The sequence below is a fragment of the Alexandromys fortis genome, unplaced genomic scaffold, assembly GCF_014885135.2.
Source record: "Alexandromys fortis isolate MF-2015 unplaced genomic scaffold, M_Fortis_MF-2015_v1.1 scaffold_69, whole genome shotgun sequence".
NCBI lineage: Eukaryota > Metazoa > Chordata > Mammalia > Rodentia > Cricetidae > Alexandromys > Alexandromys fortis.
The window spans coordinates 7,149,444-7,171,249 of NW_026067951.1; the positions used below are offsets into that span (position 1 = coordinate 7,149,444).

At 41.8% G+C, this 21,806-nt stretch overlaps 1 protein-coding gene across 1 annotated transcript in view; it reads left to right on the forward strand.

The window, feature by feature from the left end:
• Positions 1–21,806, forward strand: part of Itih5 (inter-alpha-trypsin inhibitor heavy chain 5) — a 91,429-nt gene that overhangs the window by 6,403 nt on the left and 63,220 nt on the right. The window contains exon 2 of the mRNA XM_050150510.1: positions 9,070–9,114. Within this exon, the coding sequence (XP_050006467.1) occupies positions 9,070–9,114 (45 nt within the window). The remainder of the gene's footprint in view (positions 1–9,069; positions 9,115–21,806) is intronic.

Sequence of the window (21,806 nt, forward strand, 5' to 3'; positions counted from 1 at the left end):
CTGATCAGCCTAACAGACCAGGTTATGGTAACACAGACCTTTAATTCCAGCTCTAGAGAGGAATATAAGACGGGGTGAGACAGTTCTCAGACACAGTCTCAGTCTGAGATTCTTGGAGGCAGGATCACGATTTTCAGACTGAGGTTGAGATAAGAACCAGTGGCTGGCTGTTTTGTTTTTCAGATCTTTAGGTTGAACCCCAGTTTCTGGCCCTCAGTTTTTATTAATCATGCCTCATATAGCTAGTTCTAGCCATACTCTTATACCCCAAAGCCTGCCACTACTCAAGGATGTGGTGAACTTGATTTGCTTCAGTTTTCTTTGCAACTTATGCCATGTAATTTACTGTTTGTTATTATGTGTTCATGGGTTCCTTCCTTCCTTCCTTCCTTCCTTCCTTCCTTCCTTCCTTCCTCCTTCTTTCCTACCTTTTCCTTTTCTCCCTTCCTTTTCCCTTCTCTCCACTTTCACTTGCACACTATATAATATGTCTTTGATAGCAGAGATTCTAAGAGCTTTTAAAAACCTACATTTGTTTGGTTGTTCATCTATCTATCTATCTATCTATCTATCATCTATCTATCTATCTATCTATCTATCTATCTATCTATCTATCTATCTATCTAGCGTTTAAGTGTGTGATTGCAAGAGAACAACTTCCTTCCACTATGTCAGTACCAGGGAGAGAGCTCATGTCTTCAGACTCACCGGTAACTAACTTTACCCAATGAGCCATCTCATTGGCCACGACTTATACTTCTTAATAAAAACTGTAGTGTGGACATTTTGTGTTCTGATGTTGAGGAGAAATATTCTACTTGCTAGATCTGACTAATCCCACTTGAGCCATCTCTTAAGTCTCTGGTTCGGAGTTACAAAGAAGTCATTGGAAGCTCCTAGGCTACTGTTTATGGTCATTGCCTTAGCTTTGGGAGCCCCTTACTTTTCTCTCCACATTTCTCACTCCCAGTTTCTTTGAAGATAATGGAGGAAAAAAAATCCTCAAACGACAAAAAGAACCAAAATCCCTAACTGCAAACAATGATGGTGACATCAATGTCATTTCCACTTCCTGTCCTGGCTGGCACCAGTAGTCAGCCTGTACCAGTAAGAGTCAGTACTGGGTCAGTTTGAATTTAAACTTGGACTGAAGAGTTGCCATGGCGATCCCCTGAGATGCTAGATAGGCATCTCAGAAATGAAAAAACAGCTTCTCTAGTTTTTTTTCAAGTTGCTTGTTTTGTTGGAAAACCTATTTTGCAAAGGAGACTTCAAAGAACTCCCTTTAGATCAAGCAAAGAACTTAATACCTGAGAGAGGCTGGGCTGTCTTCTGGCAGCAACTGTCTTAAGTGCTCCCCAGCCTATTCTGCAATCCAAGCGAGGGAAAGACCCAGGGTGAACCCGGAGCTGCTAAAGAACTTGCCCTGGGCTCTTACTGGGACCGTGCTTTCGCCTCTTGTTCATCTCCCTTCTCTTTAGAAACCAGAGCAGATTTCTCCTAAAGGAGACCTTGTCCCCACATGGAGGTGGCTGGCACTTTCCCTAGTCCCAGTTTCTCTCTCATGTTTTATTGAACAGGAGGTTGTACAGTGGTCACGTGATCAGGGCTAAAAGAGAGGATGGGGATAAAGCAGCTTCCATTATACTTTTGGTTAAAAATTCTAATTGTTTATTTGTGTGTGTGTGTGTGTGTGTGTGTGAGAGAGAGAGAGAGAGAGAGAGAGAGAGAGAGAGAGAGAGAGAGTATGTGTGCATGCCATGGTGCATGTATGTACAAGACAGCTTGTGGGAGATGGTTCTCTGTGATTGTGTGGGTCCTAGAGCTCAAACTCAGGTCCTGGGCTCAGCAGCAAGTGCCTTTACCCCACTCAGCAATCTTGAGAGATCTACTTTTAGTTTTTACAATGAAAATATATTTATTGTTTTTCTAATATGGAAGTAGTATTTTCTAATTTGTCAAAAACCAAAGAAACAAAGGAAAAATGTTAATAGAAAGAATTTAACCACCCTAAAGCAAGGCAGAGAGGCAGGCAGATCTCAGAGTTTGAGGCCAGTCTCATCTACAGAGTTCCAGGACAGCTAGCGCTACACAGAGAAACCCTGCCTCAAAACATCAAAAACCAAAAACCAACCAAAACAACAACAACAAAACACCCCAAACTTTGATGAATATGGCAGTCAGAATATAGCAGATTATGACTGATAACAACCTCATATATGAATGTTTTAAGTAACACATTTTATTCTTGCTTATACAACTCATCCGTTGTGAGTTGGCAGTGAACAGGTATGCATATGTGGTCTCTTGTGAACTTGGGAGAATGACCTCCACCCCAGCATGAATAATTACTGTACCAGAGGGAGCAGGCAGTGCTGAAAGATTAAATATCTGTAATTTATACGTGTCCCAGAAGTGGTAAATGTTACTCACATCTGTAACATATTGGTCAGAGATGGTTCTATGGCCCCATCTGTCCAGAGCAGGTGATCTTTCTAGCAGAGAGCAGCTGGAAACATGAAATGAGCAACGTTGAGGCCAAGTAATATATCTGCTGGTCAATAAATTTAGAGCTACTTTGTTATTTTCAGTATTTGTTTATCATTGTATATGGGGTTGTTTGTGGTCATGTTTGTGTATGTGTGGTGGGTATGTGTGTATGTTTGTATGTTTAGGGGTGTTAGTGCATGTTTGTGGTGGGATATGTGTGTAGGTTTGTGTAGGTGGGCAGTATGTGTGCATGTTTATATGTGAGTGTATGTGCTCTTGTGTGCATGTGGAGGTCAGAGGTCAACCTAAGGTGGCATTCATCTGTCTTGGATCTTGGGACAGGTCTGGAATTCTTAAGGCTGAGCTGGCTAACTAGTGAGCTCTGTGATCCTCCTATTTCTGTCTCCCCATGGCCAGTGAACCCCTAGATCCTCTTGTCTTTCACAGCCAGCAAACTGCAGATTGCCGAGTCTGGGTTTCCCAGCACCACGATCACAAGAAAACCACCACACCTGGGTTCTTCTGTGGTTCTGGGAGTAAGCTCAGGTCTTTGTTCTTATGTGGTTCTGGGAGTAAGCTCAGGTCCTTGTGCTTATGTGGCCAATGCTTTGCCAACAGCCGTCTCTCTGGTCCCCAGGTTATCGTGGTGTATTTAACCAAACTACGTTTAGTGGCTCCTTTAGACCAGTGGCTCTCAACCTTCCTAATGCTATGATCCTTTAATCCATGCTGTGTATTAGAAACCTCGTGCTGTGGTGATGAACCATAAAATTATTTCCATTGACATGTTATAACTGGAATTTTGCTTCTGTTATGAATTGTAATATAAATATTTTTCCAATGGTCTTGGGCAATGCCTGTGAAAGGTTCATTTGAACCCCCAAAGGATCATGACCCTCAGATTGAGAACCTGTGCTTTAAACTGTCTCCAACTCTGAATGGCTATTTTAAAATTATACATTCTGTTTTTCTAACTACTCTATTCTTTTATTTACTTTTCTGCAAGTCGAGTTTGCACCTGAAGGATGTACGAACAGGTGGGAATGTAAAAGTATGCTATGTGTGCTCTCTTTAGAAAAGTTTTCAATATTTGTTTATCATTGTGTGTGGGGTCACATGTGTGCAAGTTTGTGTGTGTGGTGTGTGTATGTTTGTGTGTATAGGAGTATGAGTGCAAGTTTGTGTGTGTGTGGTGTGTGTATGTTTGTGTGTATAGGGGTATGAGTACATGTTCATGATGTGATATGTGTGTAGGTTTGTGTGGCCAGACAGTTTTACACTTTCTTAAAAGTAAAATTTATTGCATAAATGTATCTCTGTATCCTCAAGAAAGATTGTCTGTATATGAAAATTAAATTTTCATTCAAGTTAGGAATCATTCATACCAGCCAAAGGGAAACAATAATGCTAATGTCCATCAGCAAACCCCACAGGAATGGAGCAAACTCCCAGGGAGGACTGGGCGGCCTCCAGGAATACTGAGTGACCAATGGGGTAACTAGAACTGTGGCAATGACTGTACCATGAAGATCCATCTGAATGGATCCACTGGTACCTAGAAGATTAATCACCAGAGTCACAAACAGCCCCAACCACACCAATTAGAGAAAAAGATGAGTAGACAGGTAAGAACACATACAACACCACAAATAACAACACAGTACCAGTAAAATCCAGAGATCCTACAACAGCAAGACTTGAACAACCAAACAACAAGCAGAAGGAAATGGCCTAAAAAATAACTTCAGGAGAATGTTTGAGACTCTTAAAGAGGAAATGAGAAATTACCTTAAAGAAATGGAGAAAAAGGCAAATGAAAAATTGGAAGACATCAGCAAATCCCTCAAAGAAAACCAAGAAGAAGCATCAAACTTATAAAAGAAACTATTCAAGACTTGAAAACTGAAAAAATAGAGATAGTAAAGAAAACACAAACCGAGGAAATTATAGAAACAGAAATCATGAGAAAACGATCAGCAACTACAAATTCAAACATAAACAGCAGAATACAAGAGATGGAAGAGAGAATCTCAAGCACTGAAGATACAATAGAAGAAATAGACTCATCACTCAAAGAAAACATTAAATCTAACAAAAGCTTGACACAAAATATCCAGGAAATATGGGACACCATGAGAAGACCAAACCGAAGAATAATAGATATAGAAGAAGGAGAAGAAGTTCAACTCAAAAGCAGAGAAAAATATACTTAACAAAATCATAAAAAATCTTTCCCAACCTAAAGAAAGATATGCCTATGAAGATACAAGAAGCTTAAAGAACACCAAATAGACTGGATAAAAAAAAGTCCTCTCATCACAAAATAATCAAAACACTAACCATACAGAATAATGAAAGAATATTAAAAGATGCAAAGGAAAAAGGCCAAGTAACATATAAAGGCAGACCTATCAGAATTACACTTGACTTCTCATTGGAGACAATGAAAGCCAGAAGGTTGTAGTCAAGTGTTATGCAGACATTAAGAGACCATGGATGTTAGCCCAGACTACTATACCCAGCAAAACTTATAATCACCATAGAAAAACAAAATAAGATATTCCATGACAGAACCAGATTTTTTTCTATTTTTTTTTCTTTTTTTATATATATATATAAAATAAAATAGTATTTTTTTTATCCTTGCAGGAACCCAAGATTCTTCAAGGCTAGTTACAACAAGTACTTATGCACGTTTTTATCTTCCCCCTTTGCTTCCTTGATGCACGAAGCACTGACTAACCTGCCAGATTTTCACGGGAGCAAGTCAAAGTCCTGAAGTGACCCCCAGACACACTCACGAGCAAAGAACAGTGTCTTTTGAGAAGCCCTAAGTGAAGTAGTGCAGATTCCTGATCGAATGTCAACCCTTGACTTTATGAGTGACAGAACCAGATTTAACAAATACCTAGCCACATGATTCACCCATGATCAAGTCGGCTTCATTCCAGAGATGCAGGGATTGTTCAACATATGAAAATCTGTCAATGTAATCTACCATATGAACAAACTGAAAAATAAAAACCATATGATCATCTCATTAGATGCTGAAAAAGCTTTTGACAAAATACAACAACCCTTCATGATAAAGGTCTTGGAGAGAGCAGGGATACAAGGAACATACCTAAACATAATAAACACAATATACAGCAAGAAAACAGCCAACATCCAACTAAATGGAGAGAAACTCACAGCGATCCCACTGAAACCAGGAACAAGACAAGGTTGTCCACTCTCTCTATATCTATTCAGTATAGTTCTTGAGGTCCTAGCTCAATAAGACACCAAAAGGAGATTAAGGGGATACAAATTGGAAAAGAAAAAGTCAAACTCTCAGTATTTGCTGATGATATAATAGTTTACATAAGCAACCCCAAAAATTCTACCAAGGAACTTCTACAACTCATAAACACTTTTAGCAATGTAACAGGATACAAGATTAACTCAAAAGAATCAGTAGCCCTCCTTTACACAGATGATAAATGGGCTGAGAAAGAAATCAGAGAAACATCACCCTTCACAATAGCCACAAATAACATAAAATATTTTGGAGTAATTCTAACAAAACTAGTGGAAGACCTGTATGATAAGAACTTTAAATCTTTAAAGAAAGAAATTGAAGAAGATAGCAGAAAATGGAAAGATCTCCTATGCTCTTGGATAGGTAGAATTAATAAAGTAAAAATGGCAATCTTACCAAAAGCAATCTACAGATTCGATGCAATGCCCATCAAAATCCCAGCAAATTCTTCACAGTCCTCAAAAGAACAATACTCAACTTCATATAGAAAAATAAAAAAACCCAGAAGAGCAAAAACAATCCTAGAATTTCTGGAGGCATCACAATCCCTGACTTCAAACTCTACTACAGAGCTACAGTACTAAAAACAGCCTGGTATTGGCATAAAAATAGACAGGAGGACCAGTGTAACTGAATTGAAGACCCAGATATTAATCCACACACTTTCGAACACCCGATTTTTGACAAAGAAGCAAAAAAAAAATATCAAATGGAAAAAAAGAAAGCATATTTAACAAATGGTGCTGGCATAACTGGATATCAACATGTAGAAGAATGAAAATACATCCATATCTATCACCATGCACAAAACTCAAGTCCAAATGGATCAAAGACCTCAACATAAAGCCAGCCTCATAGAAGAAAAAGTGGGAAGGAGCCTTTAACGCATTGGCACAGGAGACCACTTCCTAAATATAACCCCAATAGCACAGACACTGAGAGAAACAATTAATAAATGGAACCTCCAGAAACGGAAAAGCTTCTGTAAAGCAAAGGACACAGTCAACAAGACAAAACAACAGCTTACAGAATGGGAAAAGATCTTCACCAACCCCACATCGGGCAGAGGGCTGATCTCACATATATACAAAGAACTCAAGAAATTGGTCATCAAAAGAACACATAATCCAATTTTTAAAAAAAAGGAGTACAGACCTAAACAAAGAACTCTTAACAGAGGAATCTAAAATGGCTGAAAGACACTTCAGCAAATGTTCAACATCCTTAGTCATCAGAGAAATGCAAATCAAAACAACTCTGATGCCGGGCGGTGGTGGCGCATGCCTTTAATCCCAGCACTCGGGAGGCAGAGGCAGGCGGATCTCTGGGAGTTCGAGGCCAGCCTGGTCTACAAGAGCTAGAGCTAGTTCCAGGACAGGCACCAAAGCTACAGAGAAACCCTGTCTCAAAAAACAAAAACAAAAAAAACAAAACAAAACAAAACAAAAAAAAAACAACTCTGAGATTCCATCTTATACCTGTAAGAATAGCCAAGATCAAAAATACTGATGACAACTTATGCTGGAGAGGTAGTGGGGTAAAGTGAACACTTCTGCATTGCTGGTAAGAGTGCAAACTGGTACAGCCCCTTTGGATATAAGTGTTGTAATTTCTCAGAAAATTAGGAAACAACCTACTTCAAGACCCAACAATACCACTTTTGGATATATATCCCAAGGATACTCAACCATGTCACAAGGACATGGGCTCAACTATGTTCATAGCAGCACTGTTCATCAAATCCAGAAACTGCAAACAACCTAAATGCCCCTTGACTTGAAGAATGGTTAAGGAAAATGTGGTACATTTATACAATGGAGTACTAAACAGCAGAAAAAATAATGACATCTTGAAATTTGCAGGCAAATGGATGAAGTTAGAAAACATCATATTGAGTGAAGTAACCCAGACCCAGAAAGACAATTATCACATGTACTGACTCCTAACTGGTTTTAAACATAAACCAGCCTACAGATCATAATCCCAGAGATCTAATCTACATGGGAAGTAGAAAAACACAAGACCTCCTGAGTAAATTGGGAGCATGGGGACCTTGGGACAGCTGAAGCGGAGGGGAGAGGAAGGGAGGGGAGCAGAGAAAAATGTAGAGCTTAATAAGAGTCAATAAAAAATGTTCTCTTGAAAAAAAAAGTATAAACCAAATAAACCCTTTACTCCTAAAATAAAAATATATGTAAAGCCAGGGGCTGGAGAGATGGCTCAAAGGTCAAGTGTGCTGCCTGCCATCACTGAGTTCTGCTCTCTGGCTCTAGGGGAGCCCAAGGCTTCTGGTGTGGGTACAGCATCTCACACAGATGCAGGCACACAGTTAAACACAACATGGATTTGAAAATGTGCAAAGCCTGGACATCCTTTTCAAGTATCTGTTCTATATTTCACAAAGGAAAATTTGTTACTCCTAGCACTGTTAAGTTTCTGCTGTTTTTGCTGTGTATGATACTCAAAGATCTGTTAGAATTTTTAAATAAGTCCAGAGGGACTGGCTAATTATTACTGTGATTTTAATATTTAACTATTTACTTATTTAAGATTTATTTATTTTCATGTTTATGGGTGTTTTGCCTGTCTGTATGTGTGTATATTACTTGTATACCTGGTTCCTGTGCAGGCCAGAGAGAGTATTTGATCTGTAGGAACTGTAGTGATAGATTGTTGTGAGTCACCATGTGGGTGCTGGGAATTGAACTTGGTTCCTTTGAAGAACCCTTTACTGTTGAAACATCTCTCCAGCTCCTGTGATTTTTTTTAAGGAAATTTTTATTATTTTTCTGCACCCATGTCTTGCCTATGAGAAAATAGAAATCTTTAAGGCAATTCAGGGTACCTTCAGTGTTGCGCCTGATTTTCCTAGAGTTTTGCATTGACTAAAAACTTTCCAGAAGAAGGCCAAATGTCTGTATTACAATGATGCAATGGACACAATAGCAAGGAACTTAATGGCAACCCAAAGACTGAATGAAGCAGAATGCAAGCGTTCTGTGGGTGTCTCTGCTCTCGTCACAGTTACAGATGTAGGCACACCCAGGTGATGAGGTAGTTTGACCTCATGGATTCCGAGTCAAGCAGAGTAAGAAAGATAGATTCTAATTCCAGTCTAGAAAAACACTTTCTAATCAAAACAAACAAACAAAAACACCTCAGAATGCCTTTTCATGCCAGATATCCTTAGTGGGGAATTTAAACGGGTTTTAATGGCTTCACAGGACTCAGTTAAGCATACTCCCCTGTCTTATTTCACATTTCTTCTGTCTTTCCAGGTCTCACTCAGGGTCCCCAGGCAACTCAGGCTGCTGCAAAGGCTGGTACGTATATCCAGATACCAAGTTCCATTCCTCCCACTTCTGCTTCCTTTGAACCAGGACCTAGATGTGTGTTTCCCAAAGCTCCTGGAGCTCCTGAGAGAAGAAGTCTAGCATGAAACAGTATAGCTATTCCCTTATAAATTTCCTCAAAGGGGATATGTCTTTCTTAAAGGAGGGAATAGAGAGGCGGCTTGGTGGGTAAGCGCTTACAGTCCAGGCATGGGGACCTGAGTTCAAATCCCCAGCACCCATGTAAAGAGCCTAATGTGGCCGCATGCAGCCTTGTTACAGCATGCTGTGCGATGTGGAGACAGGAGAATCCCTAGAGCTTGCTGACTGTCTGTCTATCTCCAGTTCAGTGAGAGACGCTGCCTCAGTGGAATAGAATAGAATTCCCTAGAGCTTCCTCTGGCCTTTGCCTGGGTGCTCATGAGTGCGTGGCCGCTCCACAACACACACACAAAGACAACGCATGGAGCTCCAAGTACCTGTATTAAGTAATCAAAAATCTAAACATAGTTTGCATATTTGTCCTTTTAATAATATCTTTATTAAGGAAACAAGACTTGGTATGGAAGTGAACAGCATTTGTAGATTGAGAGCCGGATGGGCTCTCCATACATGATGGAGCCTGTGAACACATTCCCAGACTATGAACACATTTTGACATCTGAAAATAGGTTGTTGGTCATCTGGAATAGCGAGTCTCTGAAATGCCCTCATTGCATCTCTGCCCTTCTTCCTACTATTAGTTTTAATCCCCCCAGTTGTGAACTCATCACGCGACTGGCATCGTCTGTTTTCAGAATTGGAAGATTCCCTCAGAAACACACCACCGGTTTACTGATTGTTTTTGATGTAGTTGCCATGGAAATATTTTAGGTTCCTTTGTTTGTCCTTTCTTTCATAGCCTCTAAATTTTGTTACTGATTAAAAAGGTTTTTGTTTTTTTGATTTGTTTTGTTTTGAGAAGCAGATCTCGTGTATACCAGGATGGCCTCAAACTCTCTCTGCAGCCAAGACTGTCCTCTGAATCCTGATCCTTCTGCATCTGCTTCCCAAATGCATGGAGAATTGCTGGTGTGTGCTACTGCATCTCTAGCAGCTACAAAGATTTTCATGACCCCACTACCTGCACCGTGCATAGGATCTCTTCCATTTTCTTAGAAACCTCTTAAAGTTTCCAAGTTTTATTTTCTCATGCATTCCACATTTTGAACATGAGCTCTCTCCATGATGGGTCTTTCCAGGAGTAATGCAGATCATGTCTTCAACAACTCTGTCACCTAGAGGATAAAAATCTATATATAGCCTATGTAGTTATTTATGTGAGATTGCATGATCTCGCTTCTGATTCTGCCTGGAGTCTCTCACCACTTCTCACCAACTGTGGTTCTCAGTATGTTCCAAATTATAATTAATTATAGAAAACAGACAGCTCAGAATGTTCCAGGTTTTAATTAATGAACAGAAACTAAGCAGCCACAGCTGGGATTTTCCCACCATTGTCAGGACCACAGAGATATGCTTGGTTATGTTTAGAGCTAATTAGATTTATCTTTTTATAGCAGTCCTTGAACACTTATGCATGCATGTGTGCGTGCACACACACACACACACACACACACACTGCATCTGAACATCAGGGGAATCTTTGTATCTGAGCTTCCACCATGGTTAAAAGACACTGACTAGCTTTCTTAAAGCAACTTACGGCTGTCATTTGCCCTCTGACATCAAGGGACCTTCTTGGTAGCCCTTAGGTAGGAGGTATTCTAAAGGTTGGGCCAGGAATTATTTTATTTCAATGTGGTATGACATACAATGTGATTGACGTGAAGGAAGAACATCACACTCACCCGTCCCTGGTAACAGGACTTGTGCTTTGCATGCAAACCCCTACACAGAAGCACCAGGGCCGGTCAGGAAACAGTGGGTGGGGTGGATGGTGGAGCACAGCCCGGAGCCTCTACTAGGATTTGCACGGGAAGGAGTGGGTGAATTGGAGGATGTGCCCAGTGAGTTCAGGACTGGATACTCGGAGTCATTTTGGCAGGCTCTGGGCTGTAACAGCTGTCCCTCATTGCCCAGTACCAGGTTCTGGGTGATTTGGGGCAAAGAGAAATTTAGTTTTCTGTGCGAGCATTTGACAGAGGAAGTGGTCAGGAGTGTGGATAATAAAAACCTAGATAATGTGGTTTTCGTATTAAAGATGTACTAGCAGGGCAGCCACTGCTGTCTCTGGGGGTGAGGGAAGGAGTCTCTCTAGGAACACAGCCTCGGATGCCAGGACATCAGGATCTGTCAGCTGCAGGAAAATGAATAGGAGTGCAGACAACCTTATTAAGTGAACTAAGTCAGTCTCAGAAAGATGGTTAGTGTATGGTCTCTCACTGTGGATTCTAGATACATATAATCAGATAGGAATAGACGACATGAAGGTAAAAGGGAAACTGGCTGGAGGAACGAAGGGGCTGATGGGAGGCCGGTAAAGAGGAGCATCGCGGGGCCCAGAGGGGAGAATACTCAAAGTGCATTTTACCTGCGTGGAAATGGCTTCATGAAACACTATATAAATTATAGTCAGGACAGCTGGTGACTTGGCGCTGACCTTTCGTCTCTGGTGGATGCCGCACATCCCGGTGTCTGTCTCCCTGTCCCCAAGTCTAACCATCACAGAGAGTCATTTTCAGATCACAGAATGGCTCTTTCCCTCCGGATGGGGATAGTTACGCTTAATGTTTCTTCTTATCTCTAAATGTCAGGAGGCCATGCTGTGGAGAGTGGATGAATGCCAACAGGTGAATCGGGGTTGGTGTCCGGCTCTGTCTGCAAATGGGGAGGGAGTGGTTTCCCCCAGGTGGTGAATGCATCCGAGGAAACGTCAGCAGGGGCAATGCACACTACCCTACAGCTTTCCTAGAAGAGAAGCCTTAAGGTGGAGCAAAGATCAATGGACCTCACATCCAGCCACCAGCTCCATTCCGATCTCTTCCATACAACAAGAGAGCCTGAGGTTAGCTGCTTTCTGGAGCTGCTCCCAGTGTATTTTTCCTAGTGACTGTAAATGCTGGTTAGGCCAGGAAGCTGCAGAGATAGCTCTTTGCTTAGGAACATTGGCTACTTTCCCAGAGGACATGGGTTCTGCTCCCAACACATACATGGCCGCTCACAGCCTTCTGTAATTCCAGTTCCAGAGGATCCAATGTCCTCTTCTGGTCTCTGTGAGCACTAGACATGCATATGGTTCACATACATACATATTGTTGCTCACCTGCAAATGTTTCTGCAGAATTACTAGCCTGGCTTCGAATTCCTTATGAACACAAATCTGAGCAGACATGGTAGCTGGCTCTTTTCAGCTAGTGCCAGGCAGTGAAACTCCAGCTCTGATTTTTGTTGTTGCTGCTGCTGTTCACCTCTGGAAAACAAGGCAAAATGGACATCAGCTGAGCCTTCTGATGTCTTCAGGAATCTATTAAAATGTACTGCTACAAACCAGACATGGGAGCACAGTTCTGTACACCTGGCATTGGGGAAAGTTAGGGTAGAAAGGTCAAGAGTTCAAGACCAGTCTGTCTCAAAAAGCCAAGGTCTAGGATGTTAGCTTAGTGGTTGAGTGCCTATGTCACAGGAGTAGCAGGTGGCAGTTAAATTCAGGTGTCAGTCCACCAGAAGGAAAATCCCTGACTGGTGAATCTTGGATAGGAAAGCTCTGAAGACCACAGACTCCAGAATGCCTTTTCCTTCTGCTGTGTCTTCATATGTTTGCTGCTGCCGTCTTTCTCGAGTATCTGGCATGGTGTGAATGGGTGTGGGGAGACTCCCACTGCCTGTGATGTGGTGTGTTTATCTCATGGAAACATCCTGTTCTACTGGGCATTTTTACCCATGGGCTATGATGAAGGTGATTTCTCCCTAAGTTGTGCTGTCTAATTGTTAATGATAATGTTAGTTTAAATAGAGTTGTAATGATTAAACATAAAACAAGGAAATGTCAGGGCTGGAGAGATGGCTCAGAGGTTAAGAGCATTGCCTGCTCTTCCAAAGGTCCTGAGTTCAATTCCCAGCAACCATATGGTGGCTCACAACCATCTGTGACAGGGTCTGGTGCCCTCTTCTGGCCTGCGGTCATACACACAGACAGAATATTGTATACATAATAAATAAATAAATATTTGAAAAAAAAAACAAGGAAATGCCACACAGCTAGAACACATCAGTTTCTATGGAGGGGACACATGGACTGTGATTGGGTTAATTATTAAGGAAAATAATTGAGTTCCAAGACACACAAAATAAAAGTAACTAAATAAGTCTTTTAGAAAAAGAAAGAAAAAAAAAAAGAATATTTATTCAAGAACCAAGCCCCGAAGTGTTAATAGTCTTCTAGGAAGAGGGGAGCTGGGCTGTGTCCCAAACATTCCATAGCGACATTTCCAGATGGCAACTTGGGTAATTCATGACATCCTCTGGGTGGCTTGATGTTAAGTGACTCCCGTGAGTCATACCCGAACCTCTGGTCCCTTGAGCAGCTAATTAAGACACACCCTGCCTCAAACTACTTTTCCATCTGGGTTGGTTTTGCAGGAAAAAAATACTGAAGAAATTACATTATGTCACAGAACGATGTCTTTTGCTTTGTAGTTTCCAGTTGATGTCTCCAAACAAAATAATTATTTATATATAAATGTGGTGACCATGTTGAGTTTTTAAGAACTGTATTGGGAAAATCTGAGACGACTCTTTAATAGTCTCCCATTTATGACAGATTTTCATACACTTCTGCCGTTCGAAGCTCGGTGTTTGCTTTCTGCCGTCAGGTTCTGACTAACTCGCCTGCTTGTCGTCTGTGTCCCCCTGTGCCCTTTCCTAATTAGCCTGATGTAGTCACCACTCCCGGAACGGTCATGGTTTATTTCATGCCTTTTGTGCCTTTCTTTTTCTCCCTTATTGGTGGTTGAACCCAGAACTTCATGCATGCTAGGTAAACACTCTTATCACTGCACTCTATTTTCAGTCTAGAAGAACATCCTTTTCATTCATTCCACCATTTTGGAATTAATTAATTAATTTTTTTTAAAAAAAAAGCTTCTTTCACACTTTGCTGACGTCACTGAATTATCTTTCTCCTGTAGTTTTATTCCCTTTTCTGTTTGTTTGTGGGGCCTGAGTACTGAACCCAGGGCCCTGTGCACAAGCAGCTCTCCCATTGAGCTGAACCCAAAGCCATTGACCTTTCTTCTGCTCTGGGAGGTCTGACAGTCATGGTCCCTACGACATCCCATTTTTGTCAGTGTGCAACTCTTTACCTGCCCTTCTCAGATTCCATGTGTGTGTCCCTCCTGCATCTTTGTACACCGTTTTGTATTCCCCCTTTCTTCCAAATATAGTTGCAAATGTCTTGAGATAAGTCGCCAACTGGAATATTTCTTCTCAACCCTCATGAAATATAGTCTGAAGGAGTGTTTAGGAAATATTAGCTTTTTACATTTCATCTTTAGTGGGTGTATGCTTCTTTTTAATTGTTCAAGAGTCAGAAAATTCGCCGGGTGGTGGCGGCGGACGCCTTTAATCCCAACACTTGGGAGATGGTCACAGGTGGATCTCTGTGAGTTCCAGGCCAACCTGGTCTACAGAGCGAGTTCCAGAACAGGCTCCAAAGCAACAGAGAAACCTGTCTCAAAAAAAAAAAAAAAAACCAAAAACCAAACCAAACAACAACACAATCTAACCTTTAAACCCCCAAAATAAACAAAAAACAAAAACAAGAATCAGAAAATTCATTTCAATTCCACAAATATTTTTACAGATGTTTTCCTTTTAGTGTGTACGTATACATGTATATGTATTTGCGGGTGCATATGTATGTTGGGGACAGGGTGCCCATGCAGTTTTCTACATAGATGTGTGGAGGCCAGAGGTTGTTGCTCCTCAGGAGCTGCCCATCTTGTGTTTGGAGAAAGTCTCTCACTGGACTGGAGCTTACTGACTTAGCCACATGGGCTGCCAGCCAGCCTGGGGCTCCCCTTTTCTCTGCCTCCTCAGCAGTCACCGCCACCCCACGTTTTCTTTACATGGGTTCTGGGGATGGGAGTCAGGTTCTCATGATGATGTGGCCAGCACTTTACTGACTGAGGCTTTTCTCCAGCCCCGAGGTGGTTCTGTGCTGAAACCTGGGCAATGGAGAGGAGAAGAAAGGGAGAGAGGAACGAGGGAGAGAGGAAAGGAAGAAAAGGGACAGGGACAGAGAAGTCACCATTGTGTGGTTTCCATTTACCATGTAATTATGTATTTACCACACAGTAGGAGCAGGGCTAAGAGGCAGTAGCTGGGTTGCTAACAGTTGCACACGTTTCTGACAGGTTCTAGACCAGAGCTGCTGCAGTAAGAGGCAAAGTTGTGGGGTAGCTGCAGGGACTCCTGAGAAAACTGTATCTGGGCAGATGCTGTAAAACTAAAATAGATCTAACTCTCTTCCAACTTCTCTCCTTGGGCTCATAAACCATGGCTCATATTCCTTTTTTTTTTGTTTTAGATTTATGTGTGTGTGTTTTGTTTGTTTGTTTTTAAAGACAGGGTTTCTCTGTGTTGCTTTGGAGCCTGTCCTGGAACTAGCACTTGTAGACCAAGCTTGTCTCAAACTCATAGAGAATCTGCCTCACAGAGATCTGCCTGTCTCTGCCACCCAAGTGCTGGGATTAAAGGCGTGCGCCACCACTGCCCAACTTGTTTGTTTTGCGAATGGCTCATATTCTTAAAGTAAGGCTGTAGGAAATCAGCTGTACCCATAATCTTAATTTTCGGTCTAAATTACTGAAAATAAACTTAATACTGTATTGGGCATCTTCTGATTTTTCACTTTTATTATGCTTCACTTATTTATTTGGTATATTGGGGGCACATAGGTGCCATGCACACATACAGAGATCAGAGGACAGCTTGTAGGTGTCAGTTCTCTTTTTTCAACATTTTCGTACCAGGGATTGAACTTGGACCACCAGGCTTGGTGGCGCTTGGTGACAGGCTTTTATCCACGTAGCCATCTCTCTAGTCCTGATTTTTATGTTCCATTTATTTGCATTTAAAAATGTACTTGTGTGTGTGTGTGTATGTGTGTGTGTGTGTGTGTGTGTGTGTGTGTGTGTGAGAGAGAGAGAGAGAGAGAGAGAGAGAGAGAGAGAGAGAGAGAGAGAGAGAGAGAGAGACGTGTGTGTGGCTGCTCTTGGTGCCAGAAGGGGATGTGTCAGATCCCTAGCAGCTGGAGTTATGGGAGGTGGTAAGCTGCCCTGTGGTGGGTTCTGAGAACCAAGCTTGAGTTTTTTGAAAAGCTTTGAGTGTTCTTAAGTGCTACGCCATATTTCTAGCCCCAATTTCATTTTTTAGTAATTAAGTTTTTTTCTTTGAGAATTTCATGTAGCATATTTTGGATCATATTCCTACTCCCTCCCCCAACTCCTCCCAGATCCACCCGGACTTCTCTACCACCCAAGTAAGTTTGTGACAGTCTCTTCCTCTTCTTCCTTTTCTTCCCCTCCTGCCCCTCCTCTTTCTCCTCCTTCTTCTAAATCCATCAAGTCAAATTTATGCTGCCCATACACTCTTGTACATGGGGCCTTCTACCACGGAGGGCCAACCCGTTGTCACACCCATGAAGAAAGCTGACTCTCCCTGTCCTGGCAGCCGTCTGATGTCAATAACTTCTGAACATTGAAAATTCAGCAAAATTGTTTATCTCAAAAGCAAGAATCAGACAACCGCAATATTACACTGCTAAAGGAAGAAAATTTTTAATTATTTAAAAATAGTACTGGACCAGAAATTTTTACCAAAAGGAGATAAATTTTATTTAGAGCACTATAAACCTGTTTAACTAAGTTGTAAACTTAATAATCCCTTGTCCTAGAGAAAGTACCAAGACTTTCAGGCAAAGGGGTTAGATGGAAAGTGGCCAGGAATTTTTGGATAGCATGCAACTGCACCGAGAGCAAGGAACAGATCCAGTCAGTGTCCTGTCTTCAGAGTTTGCAGTTTACTGCAGACTGGGGACTCTCACAAGTAACCTCCGAGTCAGCAGCCAAGAACAGGTTATAGATATTTCATTTGGGAGTTCTGTGTTTTCTTGGCTATCTAACAAATGTCACCATGAAGGCTGTGTGCAGGAGGGATGTCTCTGGAATCCTTTACGGAGGGGGCCAGGAGTGGGAACCAGGGCTTCCGAAGGTCATCTTCTTGTGCTAATGACCTGGTGAAGTCATAGAGTAAATGACATTAGCCTTCAATGACAGAAAAGGACCCATCTGGAGAGCATCTTTCTTTTTATACCTGTCTTTATCATTTGTACCTTTAACTTCTTCTAGAAAGGTTCAAGGGGATTAGAGCGTGTGGAGGAAGTTATGATGGTAGAGTATGTGTGTATCCATGTAAGTGTAATAAGTGTGCATGTGTGTCCATGTGCATGTGGAGGACAGATGTCAGTGTTGGCTGTCTTTTATGTTTCTCAATTGTTCTATACCTTATTTTTGAGGCAGTATCTTCCAGTAAACATGGATCTCATCAATCTGGCTAGACTGGTGGGCCAGTGAGCTCGGGGTCCTCCTAAATTCACTTCCACAGAGCTGGGATTATAAATGTGCACCACCATGCTGTCTTTTTAAGTGGGTGTTAGGGAACTTGAACTTGGATCTTCAGACTTGTGTGGCTAACACATTACTGACTGGGCCATCTACATAGTCCCTCAAGTGCAGTTTTGATCTGTAAAAGCCTAGTTTACAGAACATGCCACCCTAAACCTCTCTAGATCAGTGGTTCTCAACCTTCCTAATGCTACTCCCTTTTATTATGGTTGCTCGTGTTGTGGTGAACCCAACCATGAAGTTATTTTCATTGCTACTTCATAACTGTAATTATGCTACTGTTATGAATCATAATGTAAATAGCTGTGTTTTCTGATGGTCTCAAGCAATCCCTGTAAAAGCACCACTTGACCCCCACAGGGATCAGGATCCATGGGTTGAAGACCATTGCTATTGGTGTAGAATAGCACAAAGTTTGAAATAACCAAGAAAATGTGACTGAGTTCTGCTCAATGTCAAGCTACACTGAACAGCAAGCTCACGGACTATAGACGTTGCTTAGGTGCTTCTGTCTTCCACCGTTGTGCAAAAACGTTTGTGCAAAATTCAGTGGCTTAATGCAGTAGCCATCTAGACTGACATTGAAGCAGGAATTTAGACAGAAATACGCTTACACTTTAGGCAGAGTAGATGGGCTGACCTAGAGGGTTCAAAACAGTTTCCTCCATGCTGAGCTTGGCAATGATGGTTGGATGGTAGGCAAGTCTGAGAATTCTGATGTCTGATGTCAGCGGAACAATACCTGGTAACTTCAGACCTCTACAGGAATGTTCCAGGACGGTTGTATAAAAGTTTCGGGATTTGCTATGACCTGGCCCTGGAGTTCTCAAACACAGTTTCCAGAGTGTTCTGTAGATGATGCACACCACTGGGGTCCAGATGCGATGGGAGAGGTAACTTCAGCTTGCAATGGGAGGAGAAACAAAGGCATTCCTGGTCTGCAGTAAAAGTGTTGTTTTATCGTTGTGTATTGTTTGTGCTGAAGCAGGCCTTCCGTCTTTACTGATAAAGTGGAGAAGGTGGGACCCCTTATTGACTTTCCTGACTAGTGGTAGAATACGTGCGTACTGTTTTGGAGAGCTACTCGGGTTGAATTTACTACTTGCTCTAGTGAATTTATGAACACGTGGTTTTGTTGGCAGAAGACCATCAGTCCTACAGTGAAGCTGACGGTGCCATTTAGGAGGCACCATGCTTCCGTCCATCCACATCCCAGCATATGTCTTCTCCTGTTATTTCAATGGTTTATATAACCAGCCAGTGGACAATAAAACAAACCGCTTATTGTCCCCATAACACTTATTTTCCTATCTGTCTTTCCCATTATAGTACCAACATTCATATCATCTGCCCTGAAGAAAATCCCTAAATAGCCAAGGAGACTATCATGGCTCAGGGGCTGCTCCAGCCTGCACTTCAGGATTGGTAGCAACTCCATTTCCCTTTTATTTTTTGTTGTGGTAACATAGGTTTACTGATGTCATCTTAGCCCCGTTTCAGTATAATTAGGTGTGTCGACTAGCATCACATCCATCTCCAGAAGGCGTGGCTAAATTGAAACGCTATACCACTAATAAATCCCAGTTCCTTTCTTTGACCACGTTAGCGACTCCCTGTAGGTGGCTTATATAGCTTCATATAGTACTTGTCTTTCTGCATGTAGTGTATTCACTTAGCACACTGGCTTCCAGCATGGCTCTTATGGAGGGTGTGACAGGATGGGCTTTCTTTTTCAGGGTGCATAGATTTCATTGTATCATATACCCCATTTTGTTTATCAGTTCATCTGTTGATGGACCTTGGAGTACTTCTACTGTGTTACACAGTATTTCTACAGTGTTAGGACAATGCTCCTTTAAATATGGGGGGAATAGACAGCAGCCTTTTTTTTTCTTTTTAAATCTAGAGACATACAGGACTAAAATGCGTGAAATACAATTGGAATACAATTACAATCTGAGACTGATAAGGCCTGCAGTGGACTAGAATGCAGATGTGAACTAGAAGCTGGATTGAGAGGGACAGCCTCCGTCACTGCTGGTAGACTACAGTCCTATACACAAATGCCAGGCAGAGAGGCTTCACATTTTGTTAGCTGTGGATTTTTGTATGAAATTTTCTCAACTGTTAAATATCTTCTGAACTTGACCATTTTAAAATATTATGAGTCAAATAATTGGAGACTTCCTCCTAAAACACATTGATCTGTAAAGGTGTTTGGCTAACACCTTTAACCAGGTTAAACTGTTTTGATGATGGATGCTGGACTAGCAAACTGTATGAGAACAGACAGTAAATATTTAGATTCTCTGTAACAGCAACATAAGCCCTTCTCTACTCTGTAATATTAGCTCTGGAGCATCCCTAGATCTTACGTAAATGAATGGGTTTGTGGCTGTATTCCAATAAGCATTCATTTACAGGAGTGGGTGGTCTACCTACCACAGATTGCCCATCCCTGTAAATGAACCACAGGGCAGAGAGATCTGAAGGGAGTTTGAAACACAATGAAATTAAACACACAGGCTTGATGGATGGTATGGAGCGGACTGGTTAAGATGCAATGCACTCATAGAATGTGACACTCTGAAACTATCAAGAACAGGTAGATGGTTTTGTTCAGTAGCGTTTTCCAACGAGGCTGGCACTTTGACTCACCCTTTCTCCCAATGAGGTGGTACGTGTGCTCTTTGCCATGGAAACTGAGGATGCTTTTGTCAATAGAATAAGCTAATAATAATACTATGTGCTTTTTGTTTCTAGAGCTCGAGCCTGTAGCCTCCCGTGTCCTAGGCAAGGTTTTCTCACTGAGCCATATCGTATTCTTTACACTTTTTAATTTTAAAATAGCATCTCACTTAGTTGTCCCAGGCCCAGGCAGGCCTTGAAATTGCCGCTCCCTTGCCTCAGCATTGCAAGTAACTGGACCAGGCCCAGCTAGCTAACCAGTTTTGGAAGCTAGAGCACACTGCAGAAGGTACCTTCCATTTCACTGTTGGGGAAACTATCACATGGATAGTCTCAGATGAGACTGTGATTAGCCTAGACTTGCGCATGTCAAAGGCCACCCTGGGTTGCTGCTGGGTCAGCACAAAACAGCAAAACCGCAGCCAGCTCTGAATTAGTTCTAGTTCCGTTCTCTGTTTGACAGTGAAGGAGCCAGGCCCTTCTCAAGTTTGTCTGAACTGTTGGTCTACAAAATGCACATGAAGAGACAGAGTTGTTAAGCTACCAAGCTCTAGACGGGTTTGTTCTTTGCACAAAATAATTAGAATTTATAGATAAAGATGAGCAAATTACTACAGCAATAGAAAAAATACAACAATTAAGTATATGAGTACTGCACCCATTTGTGGAAGGGTAGCCTCCAAACTGTTAAATATCACATCTGGAGAGCGGAGCTGTGAACCCAGAGTGGGAGGAGAGCCTTGCATTTGGTGTAATCTGAAGTTTTAACCATGTACACTAGACTCCATACAAATTGATACTTGATTAAAAAATGCAATTATTTTGGTATTTACATGCATGGATGCATGCGTGTCTCTGCACATGCACATGCCTGGTGCCTGAGGTAGGAAGAAGAGGGTGTTGTATCTCCTGGGACTGGAGTTACAAATGGTTGTGAGCTGCATGTGGGTGCTGAGAACCAAACCTGGGCTTTCTGAAAGAGCAGGCAGTGCTCTTAATGGCTAAACTATGTTTCCAGCCCTGAGACTTGATCATTCAAAGAAATTGCCTTTTTTTTTTTTTAAATTATGTGTATGTGTCTATGCAGGTGAGTGCTTGTGGAAGCCTGAGGTGTCAGGTTCCCCTGGGGCTTGCATTACCAATGACTGATGTCTAAGATGGGCGCTGAGAGCTGAGCCTGTGTCCTCCGGAGAGTGCTAAGCACTCTTAGCCAAAGAGTCCCCTACTTGAAAAGTTTTTTGAGATACAGTTTCGATTTTAAGTAAAGCCATTTTTTAAAAAATTAGCTCCCTGTACTTGTTCTTTGGTTTCCACAGAATTTCGCTTTTCCTCCTAGCGCATTTGTGGGAGTCAGCACAGAACTGTGTG